This window comes from Tamandua tetradactyla, chromosome 6 (genome assembly GCF_023851605.1).
Source record: "Tamandua tetradactyla isolate mTamTet1 chromosome 6, mTamTet1.pri, whole genome shotgun sequence".
NCBI lineage: Eukaryota > Metazoa > Chordata > Mammalia > Pilosa > Myrmecophagidae > Tamandua > Tamandua tetradactyla.
In genome coordinates, this window is record NC_135332.1 from 157,483,544 (window position 1) to 157,506,268 (window position 22,725).

General features: G+C 32.2%; 1 protein-coding gene across 1 annotated transcript in view; it reads right to left on the reverse strand.

The window, feature by feature from the left end:
• Positions 1-22,725, reverse strand: part of CSMD3 (CUB and Sushi multiple domains 3) — a 1,056,828-nt gene that overhangs the window by 741,112 nt on the left and 292,991 nt on the right. The window contains exon 6 of the mRNA XM_077163312.1: positions 13,572-13,684. Within this exon, the coding sequence (XP_077019427.1) occupies positions 13,572-13,684 (113 nt within the window). The remainder of the gene's footprint in view (positions 1-13,571; positions 13,685-22,725) is intronic.

Genomic DNA, 22,725 nt, shown 5'->3' on the forward strand with positions numbered 1-22,725 from the left:
ATCAAAGGATTTGAGTTTTCAGTTTTGCATAACTAATGATTTTTAATTTACATTTAAAAACAATTAGTGTAGACATTTTTTCCATTAAATATGATGCCACTGTCATGGTAAACTACTTTTTACTTTAACTATCAAACCATATCAAATATTGTTGTATTGTGGAGAACAAGATGGGCAAATGTAGCATTTCTATTTTTATACACTGATGTAACTTTGTAACATGTCATATTAGTTCAAATCACGTTTGTAATGTGTTACAGATGGCAAGAATTAAAGTGATATCATAGTAAAGCAAAATTGTTAATAGAAGTGAAATCATTTTTAATGTTGATTATAATATAAGCAAAATGTCCAACACGAAATTTGCTACAAGTGTAAAATGCACAGCAGGTTTTCAAGAAATAGGAGAAACAGCATGTAAAATATATCATTATTATTTTTCTATTGCTTATATGTAGAAACATTAAAATTTTGATTATATTGGTTAAATAAAATATTTAACTAAAAATAATTTTGCCTGCTTTTTACATTTCTACGTGGTGTCTAGAAAATTTCAAATCATCATATTATTGTTATAATTAGCATTACCAGAGGAAATAGTGCTGTGTGGAGGGATATAGGAAGACCAGGTAGAAGTAATTATGAGATAAGAAAGCTGAGGACTTTTATATGAATAGCCATTGGGATCACTTCAAACCATTTGCAAGCTGAGCTATCATGGGAGCAAATTTCCTGAGTTACTGGAATTCAAAACACTATGGATTGAATTATATTCCCTTAAAAAGATATATTCAAACTCTAATCCCTGGTCCCATGAATGTGATCCTATTTGGAAATAGCATCCTTGAAGATTTTACTAGCTAAGAAGAAGCCAAAATGGATGAAGGTGAGCCCTAATACAAAATGGTGGGTGTCCTCATAAGTAGAGTAAATGGAGACAGACAAATAGGAGAGAGAAGAAGGCCACAGGGTGGAGGCAGAGATTGAGTTACGCCATATGAGACTGCCAGAAGCAAGACCCTGCTAATACCCACACCTTTAGCCTCCACAACAACGAGACAATAAATTCCTGTTGTTTTAAGCCACCCCATATGTGGTACATTGTTATGGCAGCCCCAGCAAACTAAAAACAGAAACAGTACATTGAATCATTTAAAGAATGTTGAAGATGGAAGAAACTCTAATGCTACACTATCTAATGGCCTCAATGTGCTAAAAAGCTAAGTGACCCATTCCAGTTCACACAGTAGAGTTGAACCCAGATTAACCAATTTTTAGATCCATGATCTTTCTGGAACAATACCTGCATGAAGGAAAATTTATTCCTGGGAGTCTCTGCCCCTCTCTACATTTCCAGCCTTAACTTCTATTGCCATTTTCTACTTAACCATACATGCCAGAAAAGAGTATACTGACTTTTTCTTACATTGAGGAACTAGAAAAATATTCACTTGGACATCTGGCAGAATTTCATGACAAGAAACTATGGGGACTCATGTTAGTTATGGAAGCTAACTAACTGTTATGTTTTCTGTAGGAAGGGAAGATTCAGCCCCACACAACAAGGCTATTTTCTTCTTAGATCAATACTGTCTTAATTTGAACTTTCCCAACACAAGTGCACAGGTATTTTGATGTAATTATCTTTCCTAATAAGGATCTTGTATTTCTTTTATCTCAAGCTGTTTTATAGTAACAGATTCCTACTGGATTATCCAAAACAGTCAATATTACTCCAATTAATAAAAATCTAGAGTGGTAGAAAATAGCATCACTTTCTTCACTCAAAACAAATATAGAAGCAAGAAGGGTTTTTTGGTGATGTCCCACATACTTAATTTGAGGATACTTTGTTAAAGGTTCACTATATATAAATTTTTTCTGGAATAATTTTCATTTTAACATTGACCTATAATTAAATGTATAAGATATGATTCTTTTTTTTGTTTTTGTCAGCAATCACAGAAACACGTACAACATGGCACCAAATACATTTTAACCCCCAAATGACTACCATAAGATTAGGATATTCTTATCTCAAAAAACGCTGCCATTACTCTCAATTATACTCAAAATTGCTTTCTAAGACATTGTTAGCTAACTATTAAGGAAAATGATGATGATGAAAATAATAACAATTTTATAAATTCTTACTGTATGCTACACACTATTCAAAGCACCTTAGATATATGAATGAATGAACGAATGATTGTTATTATTTTTTTGAATGGTCAGGCACTGGAAATCGAATCTGGGTCTCCAGCATGGTAGGTGAGAACTCTGCCTGCTGAGCTACCGTGACCAGCCCTTTTATTTTATTTATTTATTAATTTTTGATAAATAAATTTAATGACTGATATTTTTTATGAACATGGCACTTTTAATCAAAGGCAATGTTTCCCTATCATTCTCACTTATTTTTTTCACTAAATTTGATTCTCAATGAATTTTAGCTTTTTTTTTTTTGAGAATAAGAAAATTCCAAAATTTCACAAATTTTAAATTAACTAAGCTGGATTTGGTTGTGAAATTATCACTGATTTTACAAACAGAAGTCTAAGGGTCAAGACCTGGCTCTGCTTTTTTCCAATGTGATCTTTGACCTAACACTTCTCTGTTCAGGCTGTTATTCACTCAGGGCATCTGAGAAAATTAGATAAATGAGCTCCTTTCTCTTGGTGATGACAGCATCAGGCACAGGGCTTAGCAAGAGATGCACAGGATTTGTATCAGTTCCCAGTTGCCAACTAGGCAAAGTGTCCTTACAAAGTATACACCTGTATAGTTCAGCCCAGAGCCTTTGGATTTTGTTTAGTAAAATAGAGATAATAATACCATCAATGGGATATTGCAAGGGTTCCATGAAATAATATGTATGCAAATATTTGGTTAAGTTGTGACACACATTTAAATGTATAGCATTCAATCACAATTTTAACATTTATTGGGAATATTTCATAATATGGTAGACAGTTAGGATTCAGAGATATGAAAACACAGTCACTGTCGTTAAAGTTGCCAATTATAAACCAGGAAACCATAAAACAATTCGGAATCTGTTTTCTAACTTTTATGCAATATGTTGAATATCTCCAGTGTCACCTTTTCATTTACACTGACTTATGTTATTTTTTTAAGTAAAAAAAATCCATCTTTTAAAAGCCATCCAACTGTAATAGAGAGAAATATTTCTTGCTTCTTGCCATTCGTCTTGAATTTGGCATAATCTAGAAGGTCTAGGGTAATATTGAGAATTTTAATAAAAGTTGATAGGGACCAGAGACTGAAGAGTCAGGAAGGCATGGCAGGTACTTTGGCGTTAGTGGGAACTATTATTTACCAACCAGTTCTATTTCAATATTTTAATTAGCTATACAGTAGTAGTGAATTTGCATAGTTTTATATCACATAGTTATAGCAACTGTATTCTCACTTAAAATTGCTCTGTGCCCATCCAGATTCAGGTCAGCAGGTATCAAGTGTTCTGGACACCTGTATGGACCATGCATTCTCCTTCACTCCCCGCATGAGCTCATATTTTCTTAATTATAATGATTCACTCGTCTTTTCACGTATTAGGCACAAAACTCTCTGAAGTCAGGGATTGGGCAATATCAGTCTCCATATTTACAGAGGGTAGCACATTTTAAATAACAAAATTTAAAAAATGTCCTCAGTAATATTTTTGTTGAGCATTTGGATGGATGGGTAAAAATCAAATAAGTAAATGTGCATTATTTTACTCTCATTAAGCAAATTAGAAATTTTCCAAGCTCATGCATAGCTTTAGTTAATTAAATAAGTGGAAAAAATCAGCTTAGGCAAAGACAAATATATTGGCAGGAAGTTAGCCAATCTCTTCTGTCATATTTTGTAGCATCATTTCCAATAATGTATTCTAAGGAACAACAGGTCCAAAATTTGCAAAAAAAAAATGTGGGGGGAGGGTATTTGTTCAAATAAAAGAATTCAGTTTAAATCTGTTTAACCTAGTGTTTTGAAAGATTTCTTGACCACAGCATTGACTCCTCTACCCCAACCCCTCACCATACAAAACCAAATTTACGGAACCCTAGGTTAAAAAAACATCTTCACCATTTGAACGAACACTGCCTAAAATGCCTTTAGGCATTTTCTGGATATTTGTAAATTTGTATTTAAAAAACGTAAGGATTTTATTTCATGCCATTTAAAAATGATGTAAAATAAATGCAAAAATAATAGGTAAGGTCACACAGCTTACTGGTTCATACCCTATTTCTCATACTGGCGTGAAGGAATCATTTATACTCAGTTGCGGTGGATTGCTTGTGCCTGCTCTTCCTGACCAAAGGCTTTGAAGGATGTCATTTTATGTAGCTATTGAATCATTACAAGAAACAAAATTACTTTTCTAATGTATAATCTCAATTTATTAAGCCTTTTATTTTGTTCAACACCATTTTAATGATCTTTTGTGATGTGCTCATCCTTAAGGTGACATAATAAGGTTGCCCTCACCAGAGACAATAAATGTGAGTGTTGAAGGCTTCTCTTAATAGGAGGAAAACTCTGCTGGATATATTCACATGCAAACAAATATTAAACTGAAGAATGATGAGTCACCATTCAGCACTGTGATAAAACAATTGCTCTTTAAAAACCTGCCAAATACACTTTGAAATATAAGAAATTCACAAATTAGGAACTGAAAAAGTGGCAGTTTATAATAATATTGATGGATAGGTCTTGACGGGCATATAGGTACAAGTTAATTTTTTTTTAACTGTTAACTGTTGTTAAAAGAAGGCCAGGACTCTTACCACACACGGGAAAGAGAGAATTTAGGGCAGAAAGTGTGGTTTAAAAGGTTAGCTAAGGAGTGGATGGAAGACCTATTAACAGTTGGCCTGGTACACGGTCAGCAAAGTGGACTACTGGCTATGGTAAGACAGGAAAGCACAAAATAACTTGTACACAACAGCAATGGATACTTCCAGGGTTCTCATTGCCAGAGGAGTGATATCTCCACTGAAAAAGCTAATATTCATGTGACAGAACAAGGATTTATATATGGACAATTTGGGGCATCCCATCACTGCCCATCAATGGCAATCTCATATTTCTAGAGGCTTTTTTTAAAAAGAGAAGGGGAAGGTGGTCTGAACTTGAAAAGTTTGAGCATTTATTCCAAGAAAGCTAAGTTAACACAAAAGAGACTTCTACCTAGATGAGACTGGTAAATTTAAATTTTATTCTATCATGAATAGAAATATATAAGACAAAATGTTATAGAAATGATATTTTGCATTATAGATTGTTAAATTCTGAACCAAATATTTCAGAAAATATCATCCATGTTACTACATTCTTACTGGATTTTCACTAATTGCTTGAGATCATGAGATTAATAAAATTTGCTTTTTACTTTTTAACATATAAAAAACAAATTTTTGCCTACCCATGCAAAAAAAAAATGTTTTTAATATATTAACACCAATTTAAGAAAGAAAACTAACAAAAGCAAGCCTAAAATATTTTGGGAAAAAAAAAAGAAAGTGCTATTTTTCTTTAGACTATTAGTCAGAAAGAGTCATTCTACAATCAATGCTTTGGAGATTGTCTAAATATCCTAGAAAAACAATGAACATTATCTCCACCTATTCTTCAATATGCTGAAACCTATGACTAAAACATTATTTCCACCTATTCTTAAATATGCTGAAATCTGTGACTATTTCTTAAGTTCTTACTTACATCCTTTTTCCTTAAACTTTCCCGCTGTGCTTTTTTCATAAACTTATTAATATCTGGATTAAAGCAACCCTCTTTATCAGAAATCTAAATTTAGTATTTTCAAGACTCTCCCTTTCTCATATATGATGCCCACCAATAATTCTGGGTGGTTTCACTGTTAATACATATTCTTAACTTGTATTTATTAGAAAAATTAGCACTATAAAACAGCTAGGCAATATAAAGGAAACAATCAACATTATTCTTAATATTGCACTTTATTTCCAAAACCCCATTTTATATATTAAAACTGTATTTCAACTCTAAATTCAGTCATATAGCTTAATTTTAATAAATTCATAAATGATATTATGTTTAAGATGACAAATTATTTTGCTAGAAATTGTCATATTTGACTAGAGTTCACCAACAATGAATCAATAGCATTATTGTTTCTGATATATAATCCTTTGCTCAGTTTATTAGGCTGTGTTTCTCATTGGAATTTCTCAAAGGTATATTTGGACTTAAATGATTGTTAGCCAGTTTTCTATCCAATACATCCACAATTTATGAATTATCTCTAATAATTTTGAGCTGGGAGATAGGTAATAATAGCCCAGGTGATGCCTCTGTTGCTTCCTCTTTCCTCTGTGTCTCTCTTTCTAGTCTTACAAGTACCACTAAGTAAAACTGCACCAGGAGACTGCAGCCACAGCCAACTCCAGTGGCTGGCCCTATCAGCCTCATCAAGAGGTATCGCTGGGGAACAGAAGAGGAAGACCAGGCTACAGGCCATAGACCAAAAGTTCAGTGACCCCACAAACCCAGGGTGAAATGACAGTGGGGCTTGTCACAGAAATAGCTCATGGTATTCATCTAATTCCAGGTCTCAGACTGCTCCACTGCAGGTACCAGGGAACACAAATGAACAGAGCCAGGCTCACCCTTCAGGGACCACTGGAACTGGAGCCAGCATAGAGCTGAATCAGGCCAAGCCCTCATTCAACAAGTGACTTCCCCAGTGCAAACCCAGTACCAGCCTAAAGCTGTGAATTCTTGGGGGAAATTCGGCTCCTCCCTTCTATCCTACACAATTCAACTTGATAACTGGACTTTAGGAAACTTACAGTTAGATTATTTACAAAAAGAAGCTTATGCACATCACTTTTTGTGCCATTCTAAGTATTTTTGGTCTTTTCTCCTCATGTCCTCCTAAACCTTTTTGAAGCAGAAGCTGCCTTTTCCTTTGACTTTTCCCAAAGAGATGGATTGATTCTGACAGGCCATTTCCAGCAGGAATCAGAAATAATTATCGCCAGGTTTGCCAAGAGAAAGCAATGCTCTTCCCAGTGCACCAGGCCTTTCAATTACTCCAAGAGGTCTGCCTGAGCAATCCCCCACTGTTGAAGCTGTCTCAGGAGGAGATGGGTCCGATCTGCTCGGTGGCCTTCTCAGTCTATGAAGAAGCCACAAATGTCTGCTAGGTTCCCTCCAAACAACAATATAATTTAGAAAGGCATTAAAAGGACTAAAGCTCTGGATTAGCCAGAAAAGGGAAATTTTCATTGGTGTATAAGAGAGAACTCTAGGAAACATATGAAAGTCTTCCTCTACTCCCAAAATGTGCCTAAGATTTGACACTCAACTTAGGGTTTCAGTCTCCTGCTTGGCACCATAGCTTTACCAGCAGTTTCTTCAAAATGACCAAAGCCTGGGTTCCTATTACCTTAGACTGCAAACCAGGGAAGTCCATAGGAAGGTAGCATTTAATTAAAGGAAAAAAAAAGTTATTTCTCAACTTTCAATGTTTGGAGGTTTTTTTCTTTTCCCTCTTTTCTGAATCCTGTTCTTTTCCTGAACTAAATTTATAGCAATGTAATAAGAGTTGATCTAAGGTGTTACCCCTCAAAAAATTGCTGCAGTCGGTCTTTATAGTTGAATAAATAAAAATACTGCATAAATGCCCCCCCCAAAATAAAAAAGAGGCAAATAAATTTTAAGGTTTAAAATTTTTGGAAAGGCTGGCATTTATTAAAACAAAAAAATTTCTATTTAATATTGTAATAAATAAAATATTATTTACAATTAGAAAAATTTTAACATTCTTTATTGGCTTAGAATTTGAATTCATGTACTTCATAAAATATGAATGAAAAAAGATAATTATGGAAGAATATAATTATAATTCATTATCAGATAATCTGCATGATTTTAGGTCTTAAATTTTATATTGACATGACTATGAAATATACAGTTTAAGCATAGATGGAATACTATCAAGGAGTTTTTAATGCTTTTTCTTTAGTCAAACAAACAGATCTTCTTGACTATCATATATTCTTTTTTGATTAGTTCTACTGCTTGTATAGACATTGCACTAATTAATAGGTTGAATCCTGGAGATCTGGAAGGCTCAGTAACACAAGAAGTAAAGGAATTTTCTCTTTTTTTGCCTCCACAGTAACATTTTTTAAAAACTTCCAGATAAAATTATTTATTTTGGATAGGAGGAAACTTGAATTATTGTGATAATAGTCATAAAATGGAAAGAGAACAAGGAACAAGATGAGGAGTGATTCTTAAGCACTATATACCAGTGAAATTCAAATTTCTATTCTCTCAAACTCAGCAATTGAAAACAGCTAGGTATTTAAGTTTTAAATAATCCAATTTACCTATGTATGCAAAAAATGATTATTTTGAGATGAGGATATAAATACATTATTACTTTATCCATTGAGTGTAGTCACTTTAATACCTACTATTAATATGAAAAAATGTTTACTCAAATACATCTTGAATTGTGCTAGGAAAACTGTAAAATTGCCCACTGTTTACGAGAAAAGGAACCTATTTATCCACATTCAATATTCTCATGATGGAAAACCAAACTAAAATTATCTATGAATATGTGGTTGAACAAGAGTATAATCATTTGATTTGATAATAAGCCACATATATTAATTACCTGCTATCATGCCCAACCTCCAACTTTGTATCATAAATATGATTCATTAAGAGTTATAAAATTAGAAGAAGGGTTTCAGGATTTAGAATGGTGGGCTGTTTGACTACCTGTCTTTTATTAACAATGAATATATGAAAGCACAACAAGAAAAACTCGTATCTAAACACAGGGAAATTATAACTACATGGATTAGTGAAAACAAATATTAGAACAGTAACCAGGTGTCCATCAACTATGCAGAATTTTGCCCTGATGTTGCAATCTATTTTTAAGGATTGGTTATAGTCACAGTTTTTTTTTAAACATATAAAAAGGATTGCTTCTTGGTTTCTTTTTTTAAAAATCCTGTCTTAAAATTGGGTTCCAAGGAAATGTGTGTTTTTTTTTTTAATTTTCCCTTGAGAAATGTGAACATCCTCATTAGTGATAAAGAGAAATTCAAAAGCTAGTATTTTTCATTTTAACTCTGGCTTCTGAGTGGTACAGATTCGAATTTTATGTTTGATCACAATATTTAAATTATTTGTTTCTCAGCGCTAGAATGTGTGCTTTCTTGCCTATTCCACATGTATGATTATCTCTCTCTACTAAAGCATCATCTAGTGCATGTCTGACTTTTATTTTGAAATTGCAATACCTTTGATTCTCATAACAATGACGTGTCTGGTTATTGTGCCTCATATTCCCAACTGGGAAACGAGGATTCAAAGAACTCAGACAGCAATAGGTAATTTCATGATTCAACTCTCATCTTCTTGCCCCAAATCCTATTCTTTCCCCAATACACTATTCTGCGTCCCTGATAATCTTTGCCAGTAGCTCTATGCACACACATTGATTTCAAGACACATTCCAAATACAAAAAATAGAATAAATGTGTTCCAAAATTATTGGTTTTTCACTTAATTATGTGGAGCTGAAATGTGAAGGGCCTCTTATGTCCAAGGTTTACAGCAGTACATTTTCAATACAGCTTAAAGTTTTGAAATTCTGCCCATTATATGTTTCTCTTATTTAAAAAACTATATTCCCAGCTGATGCAAAATGATGAAAACTTATTTGATAGCCTGCACACAGTATTGGCTTTCATTAAATATAAAATAGTGTTATTAATCATAATTCCTTCTTACATTGAAAATAAGTGTCTATGGAATGTTTATCTGCAGAAGAAGAAGCAGATGGAATAAAATTATATAAGAAAAGTAAGGGAAAATCAAAATGTGATAGAAGTTATAGGTATTTAGAACCCTCAGTCCACACTATGGAAATACTTTCATATTTAGTTATTTATGAATTTATTAAAAGCTGTAATTCCTAAATTTGCATACCAGAGATGACAGGATGAACTACAGCCACAGCATCTATGATCACACATAAAAAGTATAGAATGTCAAATAGCTGACAAGGGAAAATACCATAATAATTCATACTTGAAGAACTGAGCCTTGCAGATAAAAATATAATTCATTTTAATAAACCTCTTTGAGAGATAAAATTTTCAGTATTGGAAATTGGAAAAGGATCATCTGAAAATCCTCTCCCAACTTAGAAATTGAGAAAACATGATCAGGTATCCATGAAAGTAGAAGTGAAATAGGTTTTACGATTTTAATAGCAACCAAGCAACAGTATTGTAGAGGATTTTACAAATAATTAGGAGGACTTCCAAATACCACAGTTAAAGTAAAGTTATACTATTTAAATGAGAAGCAGCAAAATCCAAGTTCTCATTAGAAGAAGTTTAATGGAACTTGAATGTGAGAACAATATTCAAAAACAAAGACAAATATTGTAAATAATACTGAAATGATTTTCCTTTGGAAGGAAGATTACAAATCAAAAAGGAAAAAAATTTGAAAAGCAAAAAAGACATAATGTGGTTTTAAAATAAGATGTTCCCAATATAAATAAACTCAGATTAAAAAGATATGTTTTTGTTTATTTTAGATAAGAATGGATATATCTGTGTTGGATCAGAGAGAAGAATAGCATTTTACATATCAAAGGGATTTTATTTAATTTTGAATCAGGGAACAGAATTATATTTGTTAGCTTGTTATCCTAGACCTCTATTTAACTCTACTTAAAATTATAATATTAAAAAAAGGGGCTAACCTAAAACATGTCTAAAAAGTGGCCCTATTTGTAAAAGAATACCAGTGAGTGTTTACATGCTTTCTCCAGCAATGATGGAGCAAACTATAAGAAATCATTAATAGTATTCAGCTAATCCTTTAGTAGTATACAGTCCATTTTTATGGTATTTTATAAAGAACACATAAAATAGAAATGTTATGAGAAAAATAACTAGTTTTGGAAACCTGGAACTCCATTAAAATATAAATTAAGAAGAATAGATGAAAAAAATAATCATTGAATATTCAATTAGCATTTGAGTTATTAAGAACCTGAGCTACACTGAGAGTTGAAGTATAACTTTACATAACATATTCCACTCCATATTTTCCATCTTTTATTGGTGCTATTTTAGACACCACTGAAATAAAATGACAGTATAGAACAATGTAAAAAGTGCAATTATCATTTCATACTAGGGCATGTATTTAAGTAAGAATTATACTCTTTACAACCGTAAGTTAGCTTACTAGATTTTTTAATCCATATTTCTTTGATTATAGTTAAATGAACTACCTCTCTAATTGAATTTTTATTGTTAAGTAAATTATTATTTGGGAGTAATACTATGAGAATAATAACACCTGCATCAGGAAAGTTTTTTAAAGGGTACAATTCAAAGCATATTTTATATAATAAAACTTTCCCTTGATTTTATCATAAATTCATAGCTCCCATTTTCTCAGTCTGCATATTGCCTCTGTATTGTGTAGATATAGGTCACACCAACAATTATGCTCTTTTCAGCTACTTTTACCTGCTGAAAATAGAAATAAGTCATATCCCATAAAACATTTCCTTTCTATTTTAGTACAATGAATTCAATGCTAATTTCAGTGCTAAAACCAAATAGGCAGTGCTGGAAAATCAAATTGAATCTTCGAAATACTATAAAAGTCAATTTAAGACCAACTAGTAGAATATTGAAAATAATAATTAAATACACAAATCTACTGGCAGTTTTGTGCCATTGTCTTATACTGTGCAATCACCCAATCTAAAGTTACCATCTCCATGAAACTATACTGCATAAAACAAATGAGTACCAATTAATTTTTGAGATAGATCTATTTTTTCCTCTAGATTGCACATTAAGTGTAAATTTTAAGTGCTACCTTATTTCTATTCAGATAAAGAGAGGAAGTCATCCAACTGAAAGAGTCCATGAATCAAGTAAAAAAGCTCACCACATGAGTAAAAGAGAATAGTTTTTGACTTTCTGCCATGTCATCTGCCTTAACTGTTTACAGTGGGGAATGAGAACCATATAATGAACTAGCTGGAAAACCCCATAAGGAAAGGGGGTCAACCCAGAGATGAAAAGACTCCCACAACAATTATTTCTTTTCAATAAGAAAGTCCTCTGATTTCTGAGGCACACAAACATTTTAGAAATTTAAAGTGGAAACTGGACAAAAATGTTACTACAAATTTAGGAGTGATACTGGTTAAATTAGGTAACATTCACATTACCATGCTCTGGACATTTGATTTAAATATATATATAAAATTTAAATATATTTATACATATAAATATATATTAAATAAATATATATATATATATACATGAAATACTCTGCTCTACGAATACATGTATTAAAATGTAGTTTTTATAAGGGATAATATTTTCTATTATGAGAAATATTAATAACTTACCTAGCTATAAAAGCAGATTTGCATTTATGCTGCCATTAGAATTAAAATTTTCAGCAATGGATATTATTTTAGATTTTTCTCAGTGATTTTGTCTAAAACCTTTACTCTTTAAGTTACTAACCTAAGAATTTGTTATTAAAGTTATGCCCAATGTATTAATAAATGTCAAATTACAAATATGTTGGAATATTTGGACAAATCTTGTTGATAGGACATCTGCAGAGAGGTTATTGGTCTCTAAATTAACTGTTAGAAACTGTATTCCAAGAAATAGTATAGTTTATTAGACTAATATTTTATTGGTCTAATACCATTTTAGGTACTAAAGATAAGCTGCCTAAAGTCATCATATTCAATTTTGAAAATGCTTAAAACTAAAGACTACTAAAAAGGAAAGCATTAGAAAAACAGATAAATGGAAACATGTAATTACAGCAATGTTCACCATTCTCTCAGCAGTAGCTGATACAGTACCAAGAATGGAATGAATTATTTATATAAAGAGTCTGAGGATAAAGTACACCAAACCCACATTGTATAACTGAACACTGTAGAAGCTGCATTTTCACTAGTAATCCAACTCCATAATATTCTTGTTGCAAAGAGTTTTCTAAGTTAACGAATCAAATATTGCATCCTACTTATTCAAAACTATGCCTGTTTATAAAAACGGTACATAGTAAGTCTAATAAGGTTAATTAAATTAGTAATAGCAAACAGTGTATATGAAAATGGATTTAAATTGAAAAAGATTCAGTTACAACTGCAGGGTTTTTTGCAGTGATTTGTGGTACAGCTTTAGGTAGTATGTCCAATTGGTGAGGCACTGGATTAAAGTAAAATATTATATCTTCTACATATTACCATTAAGTTATAATGTTCTTTATTCTGAATATTGTGTTATAAAAATCAAATAATATTTATACTGTAATTTAGTTATAATCACATTATTGCTTCAGCAAGATATTATCATTTTGCCTATTCAAATGGTCGTTTCTAAATTCTAAAGAAACTTTTCTTCTAGCACAAATGCAGCTGTGTATCCCCAAATCATCTACACATCAAAAGAGGCAGAGGTATTCATCAAATATACCTTGATATGGAGCACTGAATCCACGGTATCGGTGATTGCTGTCTGTAACAAAATGTAGTCTGAGCCAATTTTTGTTGCTGATAATTGGTGGTGGTATATTCATTCCAGATAACCTGAATTATGGAAGACAACAACAACAAAAAATGTTAAGCTTTTCAAAGGGAAACATTTTCATTGAATTGGGAATAAAAAGAAATTTCACAATATTCATGATTTTACATTTTTAGTGTTAAACTCAAAATGAAAAATTATTTTATGCAAAAAGAAGACATTCATATAATAATGCAATTACAAACCCATACTGCTTCAATCAGGTTGCATATATGAATAAAAGCAAATGTATAACTGCATATGACTTTTTGTACACCATTTACTTCATTAATAACAATAACTATCAAGGATTTTAAGCTTATGTGCTGGTTATTGTGTTCATGTGGGCAGTGACATAATATAGTTAGAAAATAGGAAGACTTAAAAGCAATAGATAGCCTTATTTTCAAATATCTGTGTCAGATTGAGAATATACAGTTATTTTTGTATACTCTTTGCTATCTACCTTCCTTAATTGTAACATTTCAACTGGATGGCAAATTCCAAAATTACATTTCATAGATCAAGCATTAATTTTATGTAACTTCATACTACTATATATTTTTATAATTAGCTTTCATTAAAATAAATACTTCTTCAATGTATCATAGCCTTGCTCTAATGAATAGGTAGAAAACATACAGTTATATATTTATTCTCTATATATTTAGCCACTAACCCCCTCTAAAGCAAGGCACTTAAAACAAAATTTTGAAATCTTGCTAGAGATATTAATCATGACTTACAGATGAAATAACTCTTTTGAAGATTACCAGCAAAGCACTTAGTTCTTCCATATATCTACCTATTCAAATCTCTGATTTTTAATCAAATTGTATTAATCAAAATACATTTATTTAGTCTTAAAATAACTTATTCTTATTAAAATTATATTATTTATATTATTCAAAATAATATATGAAGAGATTATATATCAATTTGCTCTATCTCATTATTTTAGTCAAAAGAAGAAAACAGTTGAATAAAGTAAACAAATAACAATTACTTTCTGAATTATTCAGAAATGCAGTTGGAATATGGGTCATTCAGAAATCCAAAAGTTATCCCAAAAAAGAATTATATCACTATATTCTGAAAAACCAAGGAATAAGATTATCAACAACTTGAGCATTACATAGTGAAGGAGAGTTTTAGACTAAGAATTCCCAATAACCATTTTGTGGAATATCTTTACCATTCCACAAAGTTGATGCTTTTCTGAAGTAGAAGGCAGAACGGAAGGCTGATTCATTAGTTTACATGGCAGCAGAGGCAGTGATTAGAACACTTATCTCAATGTTTGACACAAAGCCATGCGAGGGGATCAGCAAGGGAAGGACTGGCATATCTGTCATTGCACATGTACACTGTACATGTAAGCGGTAAGGTTTAACCTCTACCTGCCTCTAACACCCCTTCCCCATCTGCCTCAAACCAACCTTTCACAGAATATTTGGTAGTTAACCATCGTTTTGGTGGAGAACCCCGCCTGCCCATTTCAACCTAATTTTTTGTTTATCCTATCTTGTGTTTACAGCAGTATAGAATAGGCTTGGCATAGCTACTGTGTTTTCCAGTTTTCTTGGACTCCAACATAAATAAGTTAGGTTCTGCCCTTTGCATTTCTCTTCTTGGTTTAGAATGTTTCTTCCTTTGTTTTCCCTTAATAATGTCCTTTTCCTTTTCTCATAGGAGTGGCTGTACATTGGTCCAGCCAGCTGATTTTTCTCCTTTCTAGACTTAGTAAATAAAAACATGTAATATTTTAAGACGTGAGACTTTAAAATTCATTTCATAACTTTCACAAAATATAAAGGTTGATTTTATTTTTATTTATTTATTTATTGGTTGGTTGCTTTGCTTCAAATAGAAAGTCAGTGACAAAAATACTCAGGTTTGGATCAATTATATTTTCTATAGACTAGCATGTTTTGTGCCAGATTTTGATGTACATCTTTGTTCTGTTCAGTCTCTGATTCAAAGAATATGAATACCCATAAGGGAAGATTTAAATTATTTTTACAGACCGAAAACATTTTTAAATGTAATAAGACTATATGATACATGAACGATTGTAATACCCTGAAGTACAGAGTTTGGAGAGGCCCTTAGAAGGCCCAATAAATGTGAGAGGTAATTCCCCCAAGGACTTTAAGAAAAGCTAGAGAAGAGAAAAGATGAAACACACAATAAAAAGGATAAACTCCCCATCCCTCCCAGGGAATCAAAGATAATTTCAGCTATAGAGTGTAGTAAAGGCAAGTAATAGCTACCATGCAACTGCAGTTTGCAAGCTAAATTCACCTTCAGGAATTCAGGAAGGTTGAACTGAAGAAATCAGAGCTGCAGAAGCAAGAGGCAGAAGTGCATGGGTTGGAGCAAATAATGACAGTTTAACGGGATATTCCTGAAAGCCTTAACGCCTCAGCACAGGAAGCAGAGCCTTGGGTTAGCCAAGACAAAGATCTTGAAAGCAAATGCCCCATAGCACTCCTTCTTCCATCAGGGAGGGAATATATTTTCATTACTTATATAGGAGTCACATAGTCTTTGCTCACTGTGGCCACCTACCATTGCTTATTATTTCAAAACAATCTACACAGTATTTCCTTATTTATGGCCACAGAGCAATTCAGTAAATGAATTTATATATATCTTTACCCCATATTTTTCAGATGTTTTCAGGGCACCTTGAAAATGAAGATTGCGAATATACTGCCTAAAATGGTTCCATTAAAGTTATTAATTTAGAAAAATAATTTCTTAAATACTAAAGAACATATTTCTTAAATGTAACTTCTTATTACTACATCAAATCACCACAGTTATTTGAGATTGAGAATATGCACTCATTCTAGTATGAAATCAGTGAGAATCACCTCTTAGTAATGAGTGCATTAAGGTATGCTCATTAAACAGTTTTTTTACTGAGCATTTACTATATGACAAACACTAATGCTAGGGATTTGAAATGTAGTAAACTAAAGTCCCTGGTCTTACAAAGTAAACAATAAACAAGTTAATCGATAAATAAATGAATAAGCTAATTTCAGATAGTGGCAAATACTAAATAAAATATGAAACAGAGTAATATGTAAAGAATGTCTAGAAATATGACCTCAGAGGTTTTGATAACTTTACAATTTTTCACTCCAAGTATCGATGTGATTATGTACACGAAATGTACACGATTACATTTCTAAATTGGATGAGGAGAATTAAATCAAAGAAAAATTATCATAAATATAAACACCAAAACTATGGTTATCTGTATCCAAGAATGATTCTAGGTATATCTTTTGAATTAAAAATAATTTAAATAGAATTGTAGTTAATTCATAATGGTGTCATATTTCACTGTACATTCAATGTAGAAATACTGACAATTATCTATTACGTCTTCACATAATCTCTGCAAGCATGAAGTTTCCTTTATACAAATTTTTGCTGAAATAAAATAAATCATGATAACTACATCATAAATTTATATTTAAAATCTGATGCAACATTTTCTATTGTGGTCACCTAGGGAATCTGATTTTAAACCTTACACATATTTTAAAAATTAGATAATTATAAGAAAGCTGAGCCAACCACAAATCTTTGCCATTTTTTAAAAGTGCCTAAACGTATTCTTTTGATCATATCACCCCTTACAGATCCTCTTTGCTGCCATCCTTTGTCCTTAGGTCCCCCAACTTTCTCAAAATTACCACCTGGGGGAACAATCCTAGCAATTATTTCCTTTGTTATCTTTGCTGACTCTAATATTTATGCTTGTTTATTTGTTTTTATTTTTTCCATTCACTAAAATCATTCAAACGTAACGACCCCTCTGTCTTCCCTCACCTTTAGTAAGCTGAGCAAAGTCAAACCTTAAACCCATGATTGTCACTGCATCTCCGACACTACTCCAAAATCTCCTGCTCCCATCACAATTCTCCCATTCGCTCACTCTTCTCTTTCTTTCTCTTCTCTTTCCTTCCTTTTCTTTCCTTTCTTTCTTTTTCTTTAATTCTTTCTTTGTCTCTTTTTCTTCCTTCCTTCCTTCCTTTCTTCCTTTTTACCTTTCCTTTTTCTTTCCTTCCTTCTCTCTCTCTGTTCCCTTTGCTTCTCCTATTTCTCCTTTTTACTCTCTCTCTCCAAATTATGTACAGTATGTGCATTATTTGTTGGTAACATAATTCTTTTCTTGTCTCACTACCCTAACTCTGCCTGGAGAAAACCACTGATTATGTCATTCCATTTTCCTTCTACCTTACTTGAACTGCCAATCTCAAACCCTGGCCATAGAAATATAATCCACTTTTGCCATTTCTGGAGCTCAACAATCAAGCCTTGCTAGATGTGGTAACAAAAGTGGACTTAGAACGTTTACCACAATATTACCTTTTCTAAGATTCCCTTTGATGACCAACATTCCTTTTCACATTTAACTTGATTTCATGTCTTGCTCCTTAAGAAGTCAACTATTCCAAAACAACTATTGTCATTGTCCTTACCTCTATCTTTTACATTGTCACCCTTACTGTGTTATACTAAATGACAGATTTAAATTTCCTGGACTATAATTAGGCCATTCACTTTGGGTTGCTTCATCTTGACTTTGCGCCACTCGATATTTCTGTATTTTATCTCTTTGATTTCTTTCTTTCTCTGGAACTGAGATCAGAGATCTGTCATGCTTTCTCTGTTGTCCAAAATCTTGTTAGAGTAATTGTCTTATGTTGAATCGCAAAAAGTTTTTTGAATCCACCTTTTCATCTTATCACAGGGCTTTTCCAGACATGCCCTTTCTTCTCCTGCCTTACTCTTTATCATTCTCAGTGAAATCAATCTTAAAGTTTCAATATTAGACAAAAATGCTCAATCTTCTTCTCTGTCCCTATAAAGCAACTATGCATATTCTTGTAGCATCCTTTATTGTTCTGTGTGTAGGGAGTGTTCTATCTTCCTCTCTCCCATTTTTCTTCTCTATTTCCTTCTCTCTCTTTCCATTTTCCTTGAAGCTATGCTACAAAATCCATAATGCTGAGCAGAAAGATCAATGCATAATAGGTATATAATGATTTTATTTTTCAAGAAATTAATTATGTTATTTTCTGCACTTCATTCATTCATATTCTTTTATAGTCCAATAATTATATTTTGTACCATTAGCAAATGTTCTAGATCTATTATTTATCCAAGACGCATCTAAATTTCTATCTCCTCCATAAGTCTCGTTCAATTCTTCTTGATGAATTCATCCCTCTGCTCTCAGAATACCCAGAGGACTTGTTAAAACTCTTCTTATGGCACTTATGACTCCTTTCATTATATTATATTATTCATATTCCAAATTATAACAATTTAAGGGCAGAATCCACATCAGATGTATCTTTCAATCCTCAAACTCATTTCAAATTGTAGATAATGAATGAATGCTAATTAAATGAAGTAATAACCTAGCACAAAATTTCTCAAAGTGGCTTCTACTAAACATCAGTCACCAAAAAGCTTTGGGGATGATTAAAGGTGCAATTTTAAAAAACAGTCTTTGAATTGCTCTTTTGTAGTTTTTAGAAGACTACACTTTAACCTAGAATTTCTTAAACTTACTTCCACAAAGACCCTCCTCTTTCCATGCATTGTCATAATATCAAGGATATGCAGTGTAATTTATTCTACAGAACAACTTCAGAGGCCACTATTGTGTTTATTATTTAAGTGTTTTATTCTGAGCCAAGAAAAAGAGAAAATAGAAAAGAAAAACAGCACTTTTATAATAGTTAAGGAAGACAAATTAATAAACTGTCTTTTATATACTGCAGGGCTTAATTGGTAAAGTTCATTTTTGCAACTAAATTAATCATTCCTGGAATGATATTTAAAAACACTAGTCTCCCATACTGTGCAAGTCACCAATAATTTCAGGTTTTGTGTGTAGAGTGTACAGATGTCCACAATGACCAGATTTCATTTTTTTTCTATTACAAATGTCTAACTATGTTTTTGGTTAGATATGCAAGTCACTGAACTGCTAGACACAGCCCTATGAGGGTTTAACAAAAACATTAAGCTTCTAAGCATTGTGTTATCTAGTCCAATTATTCAGAAGCAAAATGTTACCATGTATTTGTGAAGCAAATGCGAGAAGTGGCTACACCAATCTTTCTCTGCATTCCTTCTCCCTCTAACTACACACTTAACACGTTTTACCCCATTTGTACCCTACTTTGGTTTCCCACTCAGCTCTGTTTCCACCATCTATCCTTCAGACATATTCTTTCAGAAAAATGGGTAGGTTAGAAAAGTTACTTTTATATAAACTGATGTTTCATAAACTGCCTGTCTATATTTTAGCTATATCGTATATACTTCAAAAATATGTGCTCAATCTACCAAAATGCAATCAAGATAGAATTGATCATCTAAATATTCTTATAATCATTAAAAATTGAATTCACAATTTAAAAACTGCCCAAAAAAAAAAAAATTATCCCAGCCCAGATGGTTTTAATAGAAAATTCTACCAAATATTCAAAAAGAATTATCAACAATTTTACCCTCTCTCTTCCAAAAACAGAAGAGGAGTTGCCACTTTTCAAGTCATTTTAAAGCTACTATTACCTTGAAATCAAAGCCAAACAGTCAGTACAAAAACCAAAACTAAAAATGAACAAAATCTGTAGACCAATATCTCTCATGAACTGAAATAACAAACCTAAGGAAAATATTGGCAAATTGAATGAAGCAGGGTATAAAAATAATTATATACAAATCAGCTGAACTTTATTCAAGTTATGTGAGCCTGCTTCAACATTCGTAAATAATTCAATGTAATGTACCATATTATTCACAAAAGAAGAAAAATCAAATAGTCACAGAAATTGATGCAGAAAAATCATTTGACCAAAACCCAACACCCATTCATGATAAAGACATTCAGGTTCAATTCCTGGTGCCTATTCATGTAGGGGAAAAAAAAAATTCAGCAATTTAGGAATAAAGAGGCCTTCTTCTACTTGATAAAGAGCATCTATTAATAACCTACAACTAATTTCATACCTAATAGTGAATGACAATGCTTTCTCCCTAAAATTGGAAATATGTCAAGGATGTCTACTCTCATGTCTCTTATCCAACACAGTGACTGACATTTTAGCCACTGCAATAAGGCAAGGTAAAGAAATTAAAGGTATACATATTGGAAAGGAAGAAATAAAACTGCCCCTATTTGCAGAAGACATGATTGTCTATGTAAAACATTCCCAAGCAATTCACCCCAAACTCCTAGAACTAACAAATGAGTTCAGAAAGGTTAAATTACTATACATTAGCAATGAACACATAGTAATTGAAATGAAAAACATGATACAATTTGCAGTTGTTCCAAAGAAAACTAAATATTCAGCTATAAATCTAACAAATAATTTAAAGGATGTGTGTCCTGAAAATTACAAAATGTGATAGAAGGACTCAGAGACATATAAATAGAAAGACAGTGTACTCCAAGCCTGGAAGATTCAGCATAGTACAGAAGTCAACATGTCCCAAATTGATAAATAGGCTTATTGTAATTCTTATCAAAATCCCAGTGAGTTTTTCATAAACATAGTAAAGCTAATTCTAAAATTTATATGAAAAGGCTCATGTTCCAAATAGCAAAAACAACTTTGAATGACAAAAATAAAGTGGGAGTAACTTTCTGGATGTGAAGGCTTACTATACAGCTACAGTAATCAGTTGTGTAGCTACACTAATAGAGACAGTAAAGTGTTGGTGAAGGGATATATAGATCAATGCAACAAAATAGAGAACCCAGAAATAGTCACAACACAAAAATGTCCAAGTGATTTTTGACAAAGGTACAGAGCTAATTCTATGGAGGTAGGGCAGTCTCTTCAACAAACAGTACAGGAACAAATGGACATCCATATACAAAAAGGAAAAAAAAAAAATGAACCTCAACTTAAAAGTCACACCTTGTACAAAAATTTACACAAAATAGATTATAGACCTAAATGTTAAACATAAAACTAGAGATATATAGGAAAATGTATACAAGAGAAAATCTTCGGGATCTAGAGCTAGACAAAGATTTTTTAAACTTGAACCCCAAAGGATATAAGGAAAAATCAATAAATTGGACTACATCAAAATAAGACACTTTTGCTGCACAGAATACCCTTAAGATGAATAAAAGTCTACAGAATGGGAAATAATATTTGCATATATCAACATATATACCCAAAGGTACAGAACTGTATCTCGAGTATATAAAGAACTTCCAAACTCAAGTGTAAAAAAATCAAAACAAAACAAAATCTAATTAGAAAAGGAGCAAAAGTCATGAACAGATATTTCAAGAAGAAATACCTATGGGAAATAAGCACATACAACAGGTGAATGAATAAAGAAACTGTAGGGTGGGCCACCGTGGCTCAGTTGGCAGAGTTCTCACCCGCCATGCCAGAGATCCAGGTTCCATTCCTGGTGCCTGCCCATGCAAAATAAATAAATATATAAATAAAAAATAAAGAAACCCTGGCACATCCATATCATAGACTACTACTTAGCAATACAAAGGAATGGACTGTTGGTCATGCAAAAATTTGGGTGATTTTTAAAGGAATTATGTGGAGTGAATAAAAAGCCAATCTCAAAGGTAGTACATGGGTTGGAGGCATAAAATGGATCAAATACATTTATCCTCTGAAAGGAAAGAGTAGAAAATTATTTTAAAATTTCTGAATAAGATCATCCTCATATATGACTAGAGAAATTAAAAGTGTGTTACTATATATATGCAAATATACATTCAAAACCATTAACATTCTACTTTACTTTTCCTTGCACATCAAAGGAATGCTTTTGTTATTTCCCTGTAATTATATCCCCAGTATGTTTCCATTGCCATAACTAAACAGTTGCTTTCAATGACTTCATGTAAGCCTCCTGAATTGATCCAGGTTCCAGGAGAATGGCCTAAAGCATAAATGTTTTTTTTAAAGAAAAAAAAGAAAATCAGCCAGATAGTCACTCTACTTATGTGAGTCAAGCAATATTTATCTTCTTCACT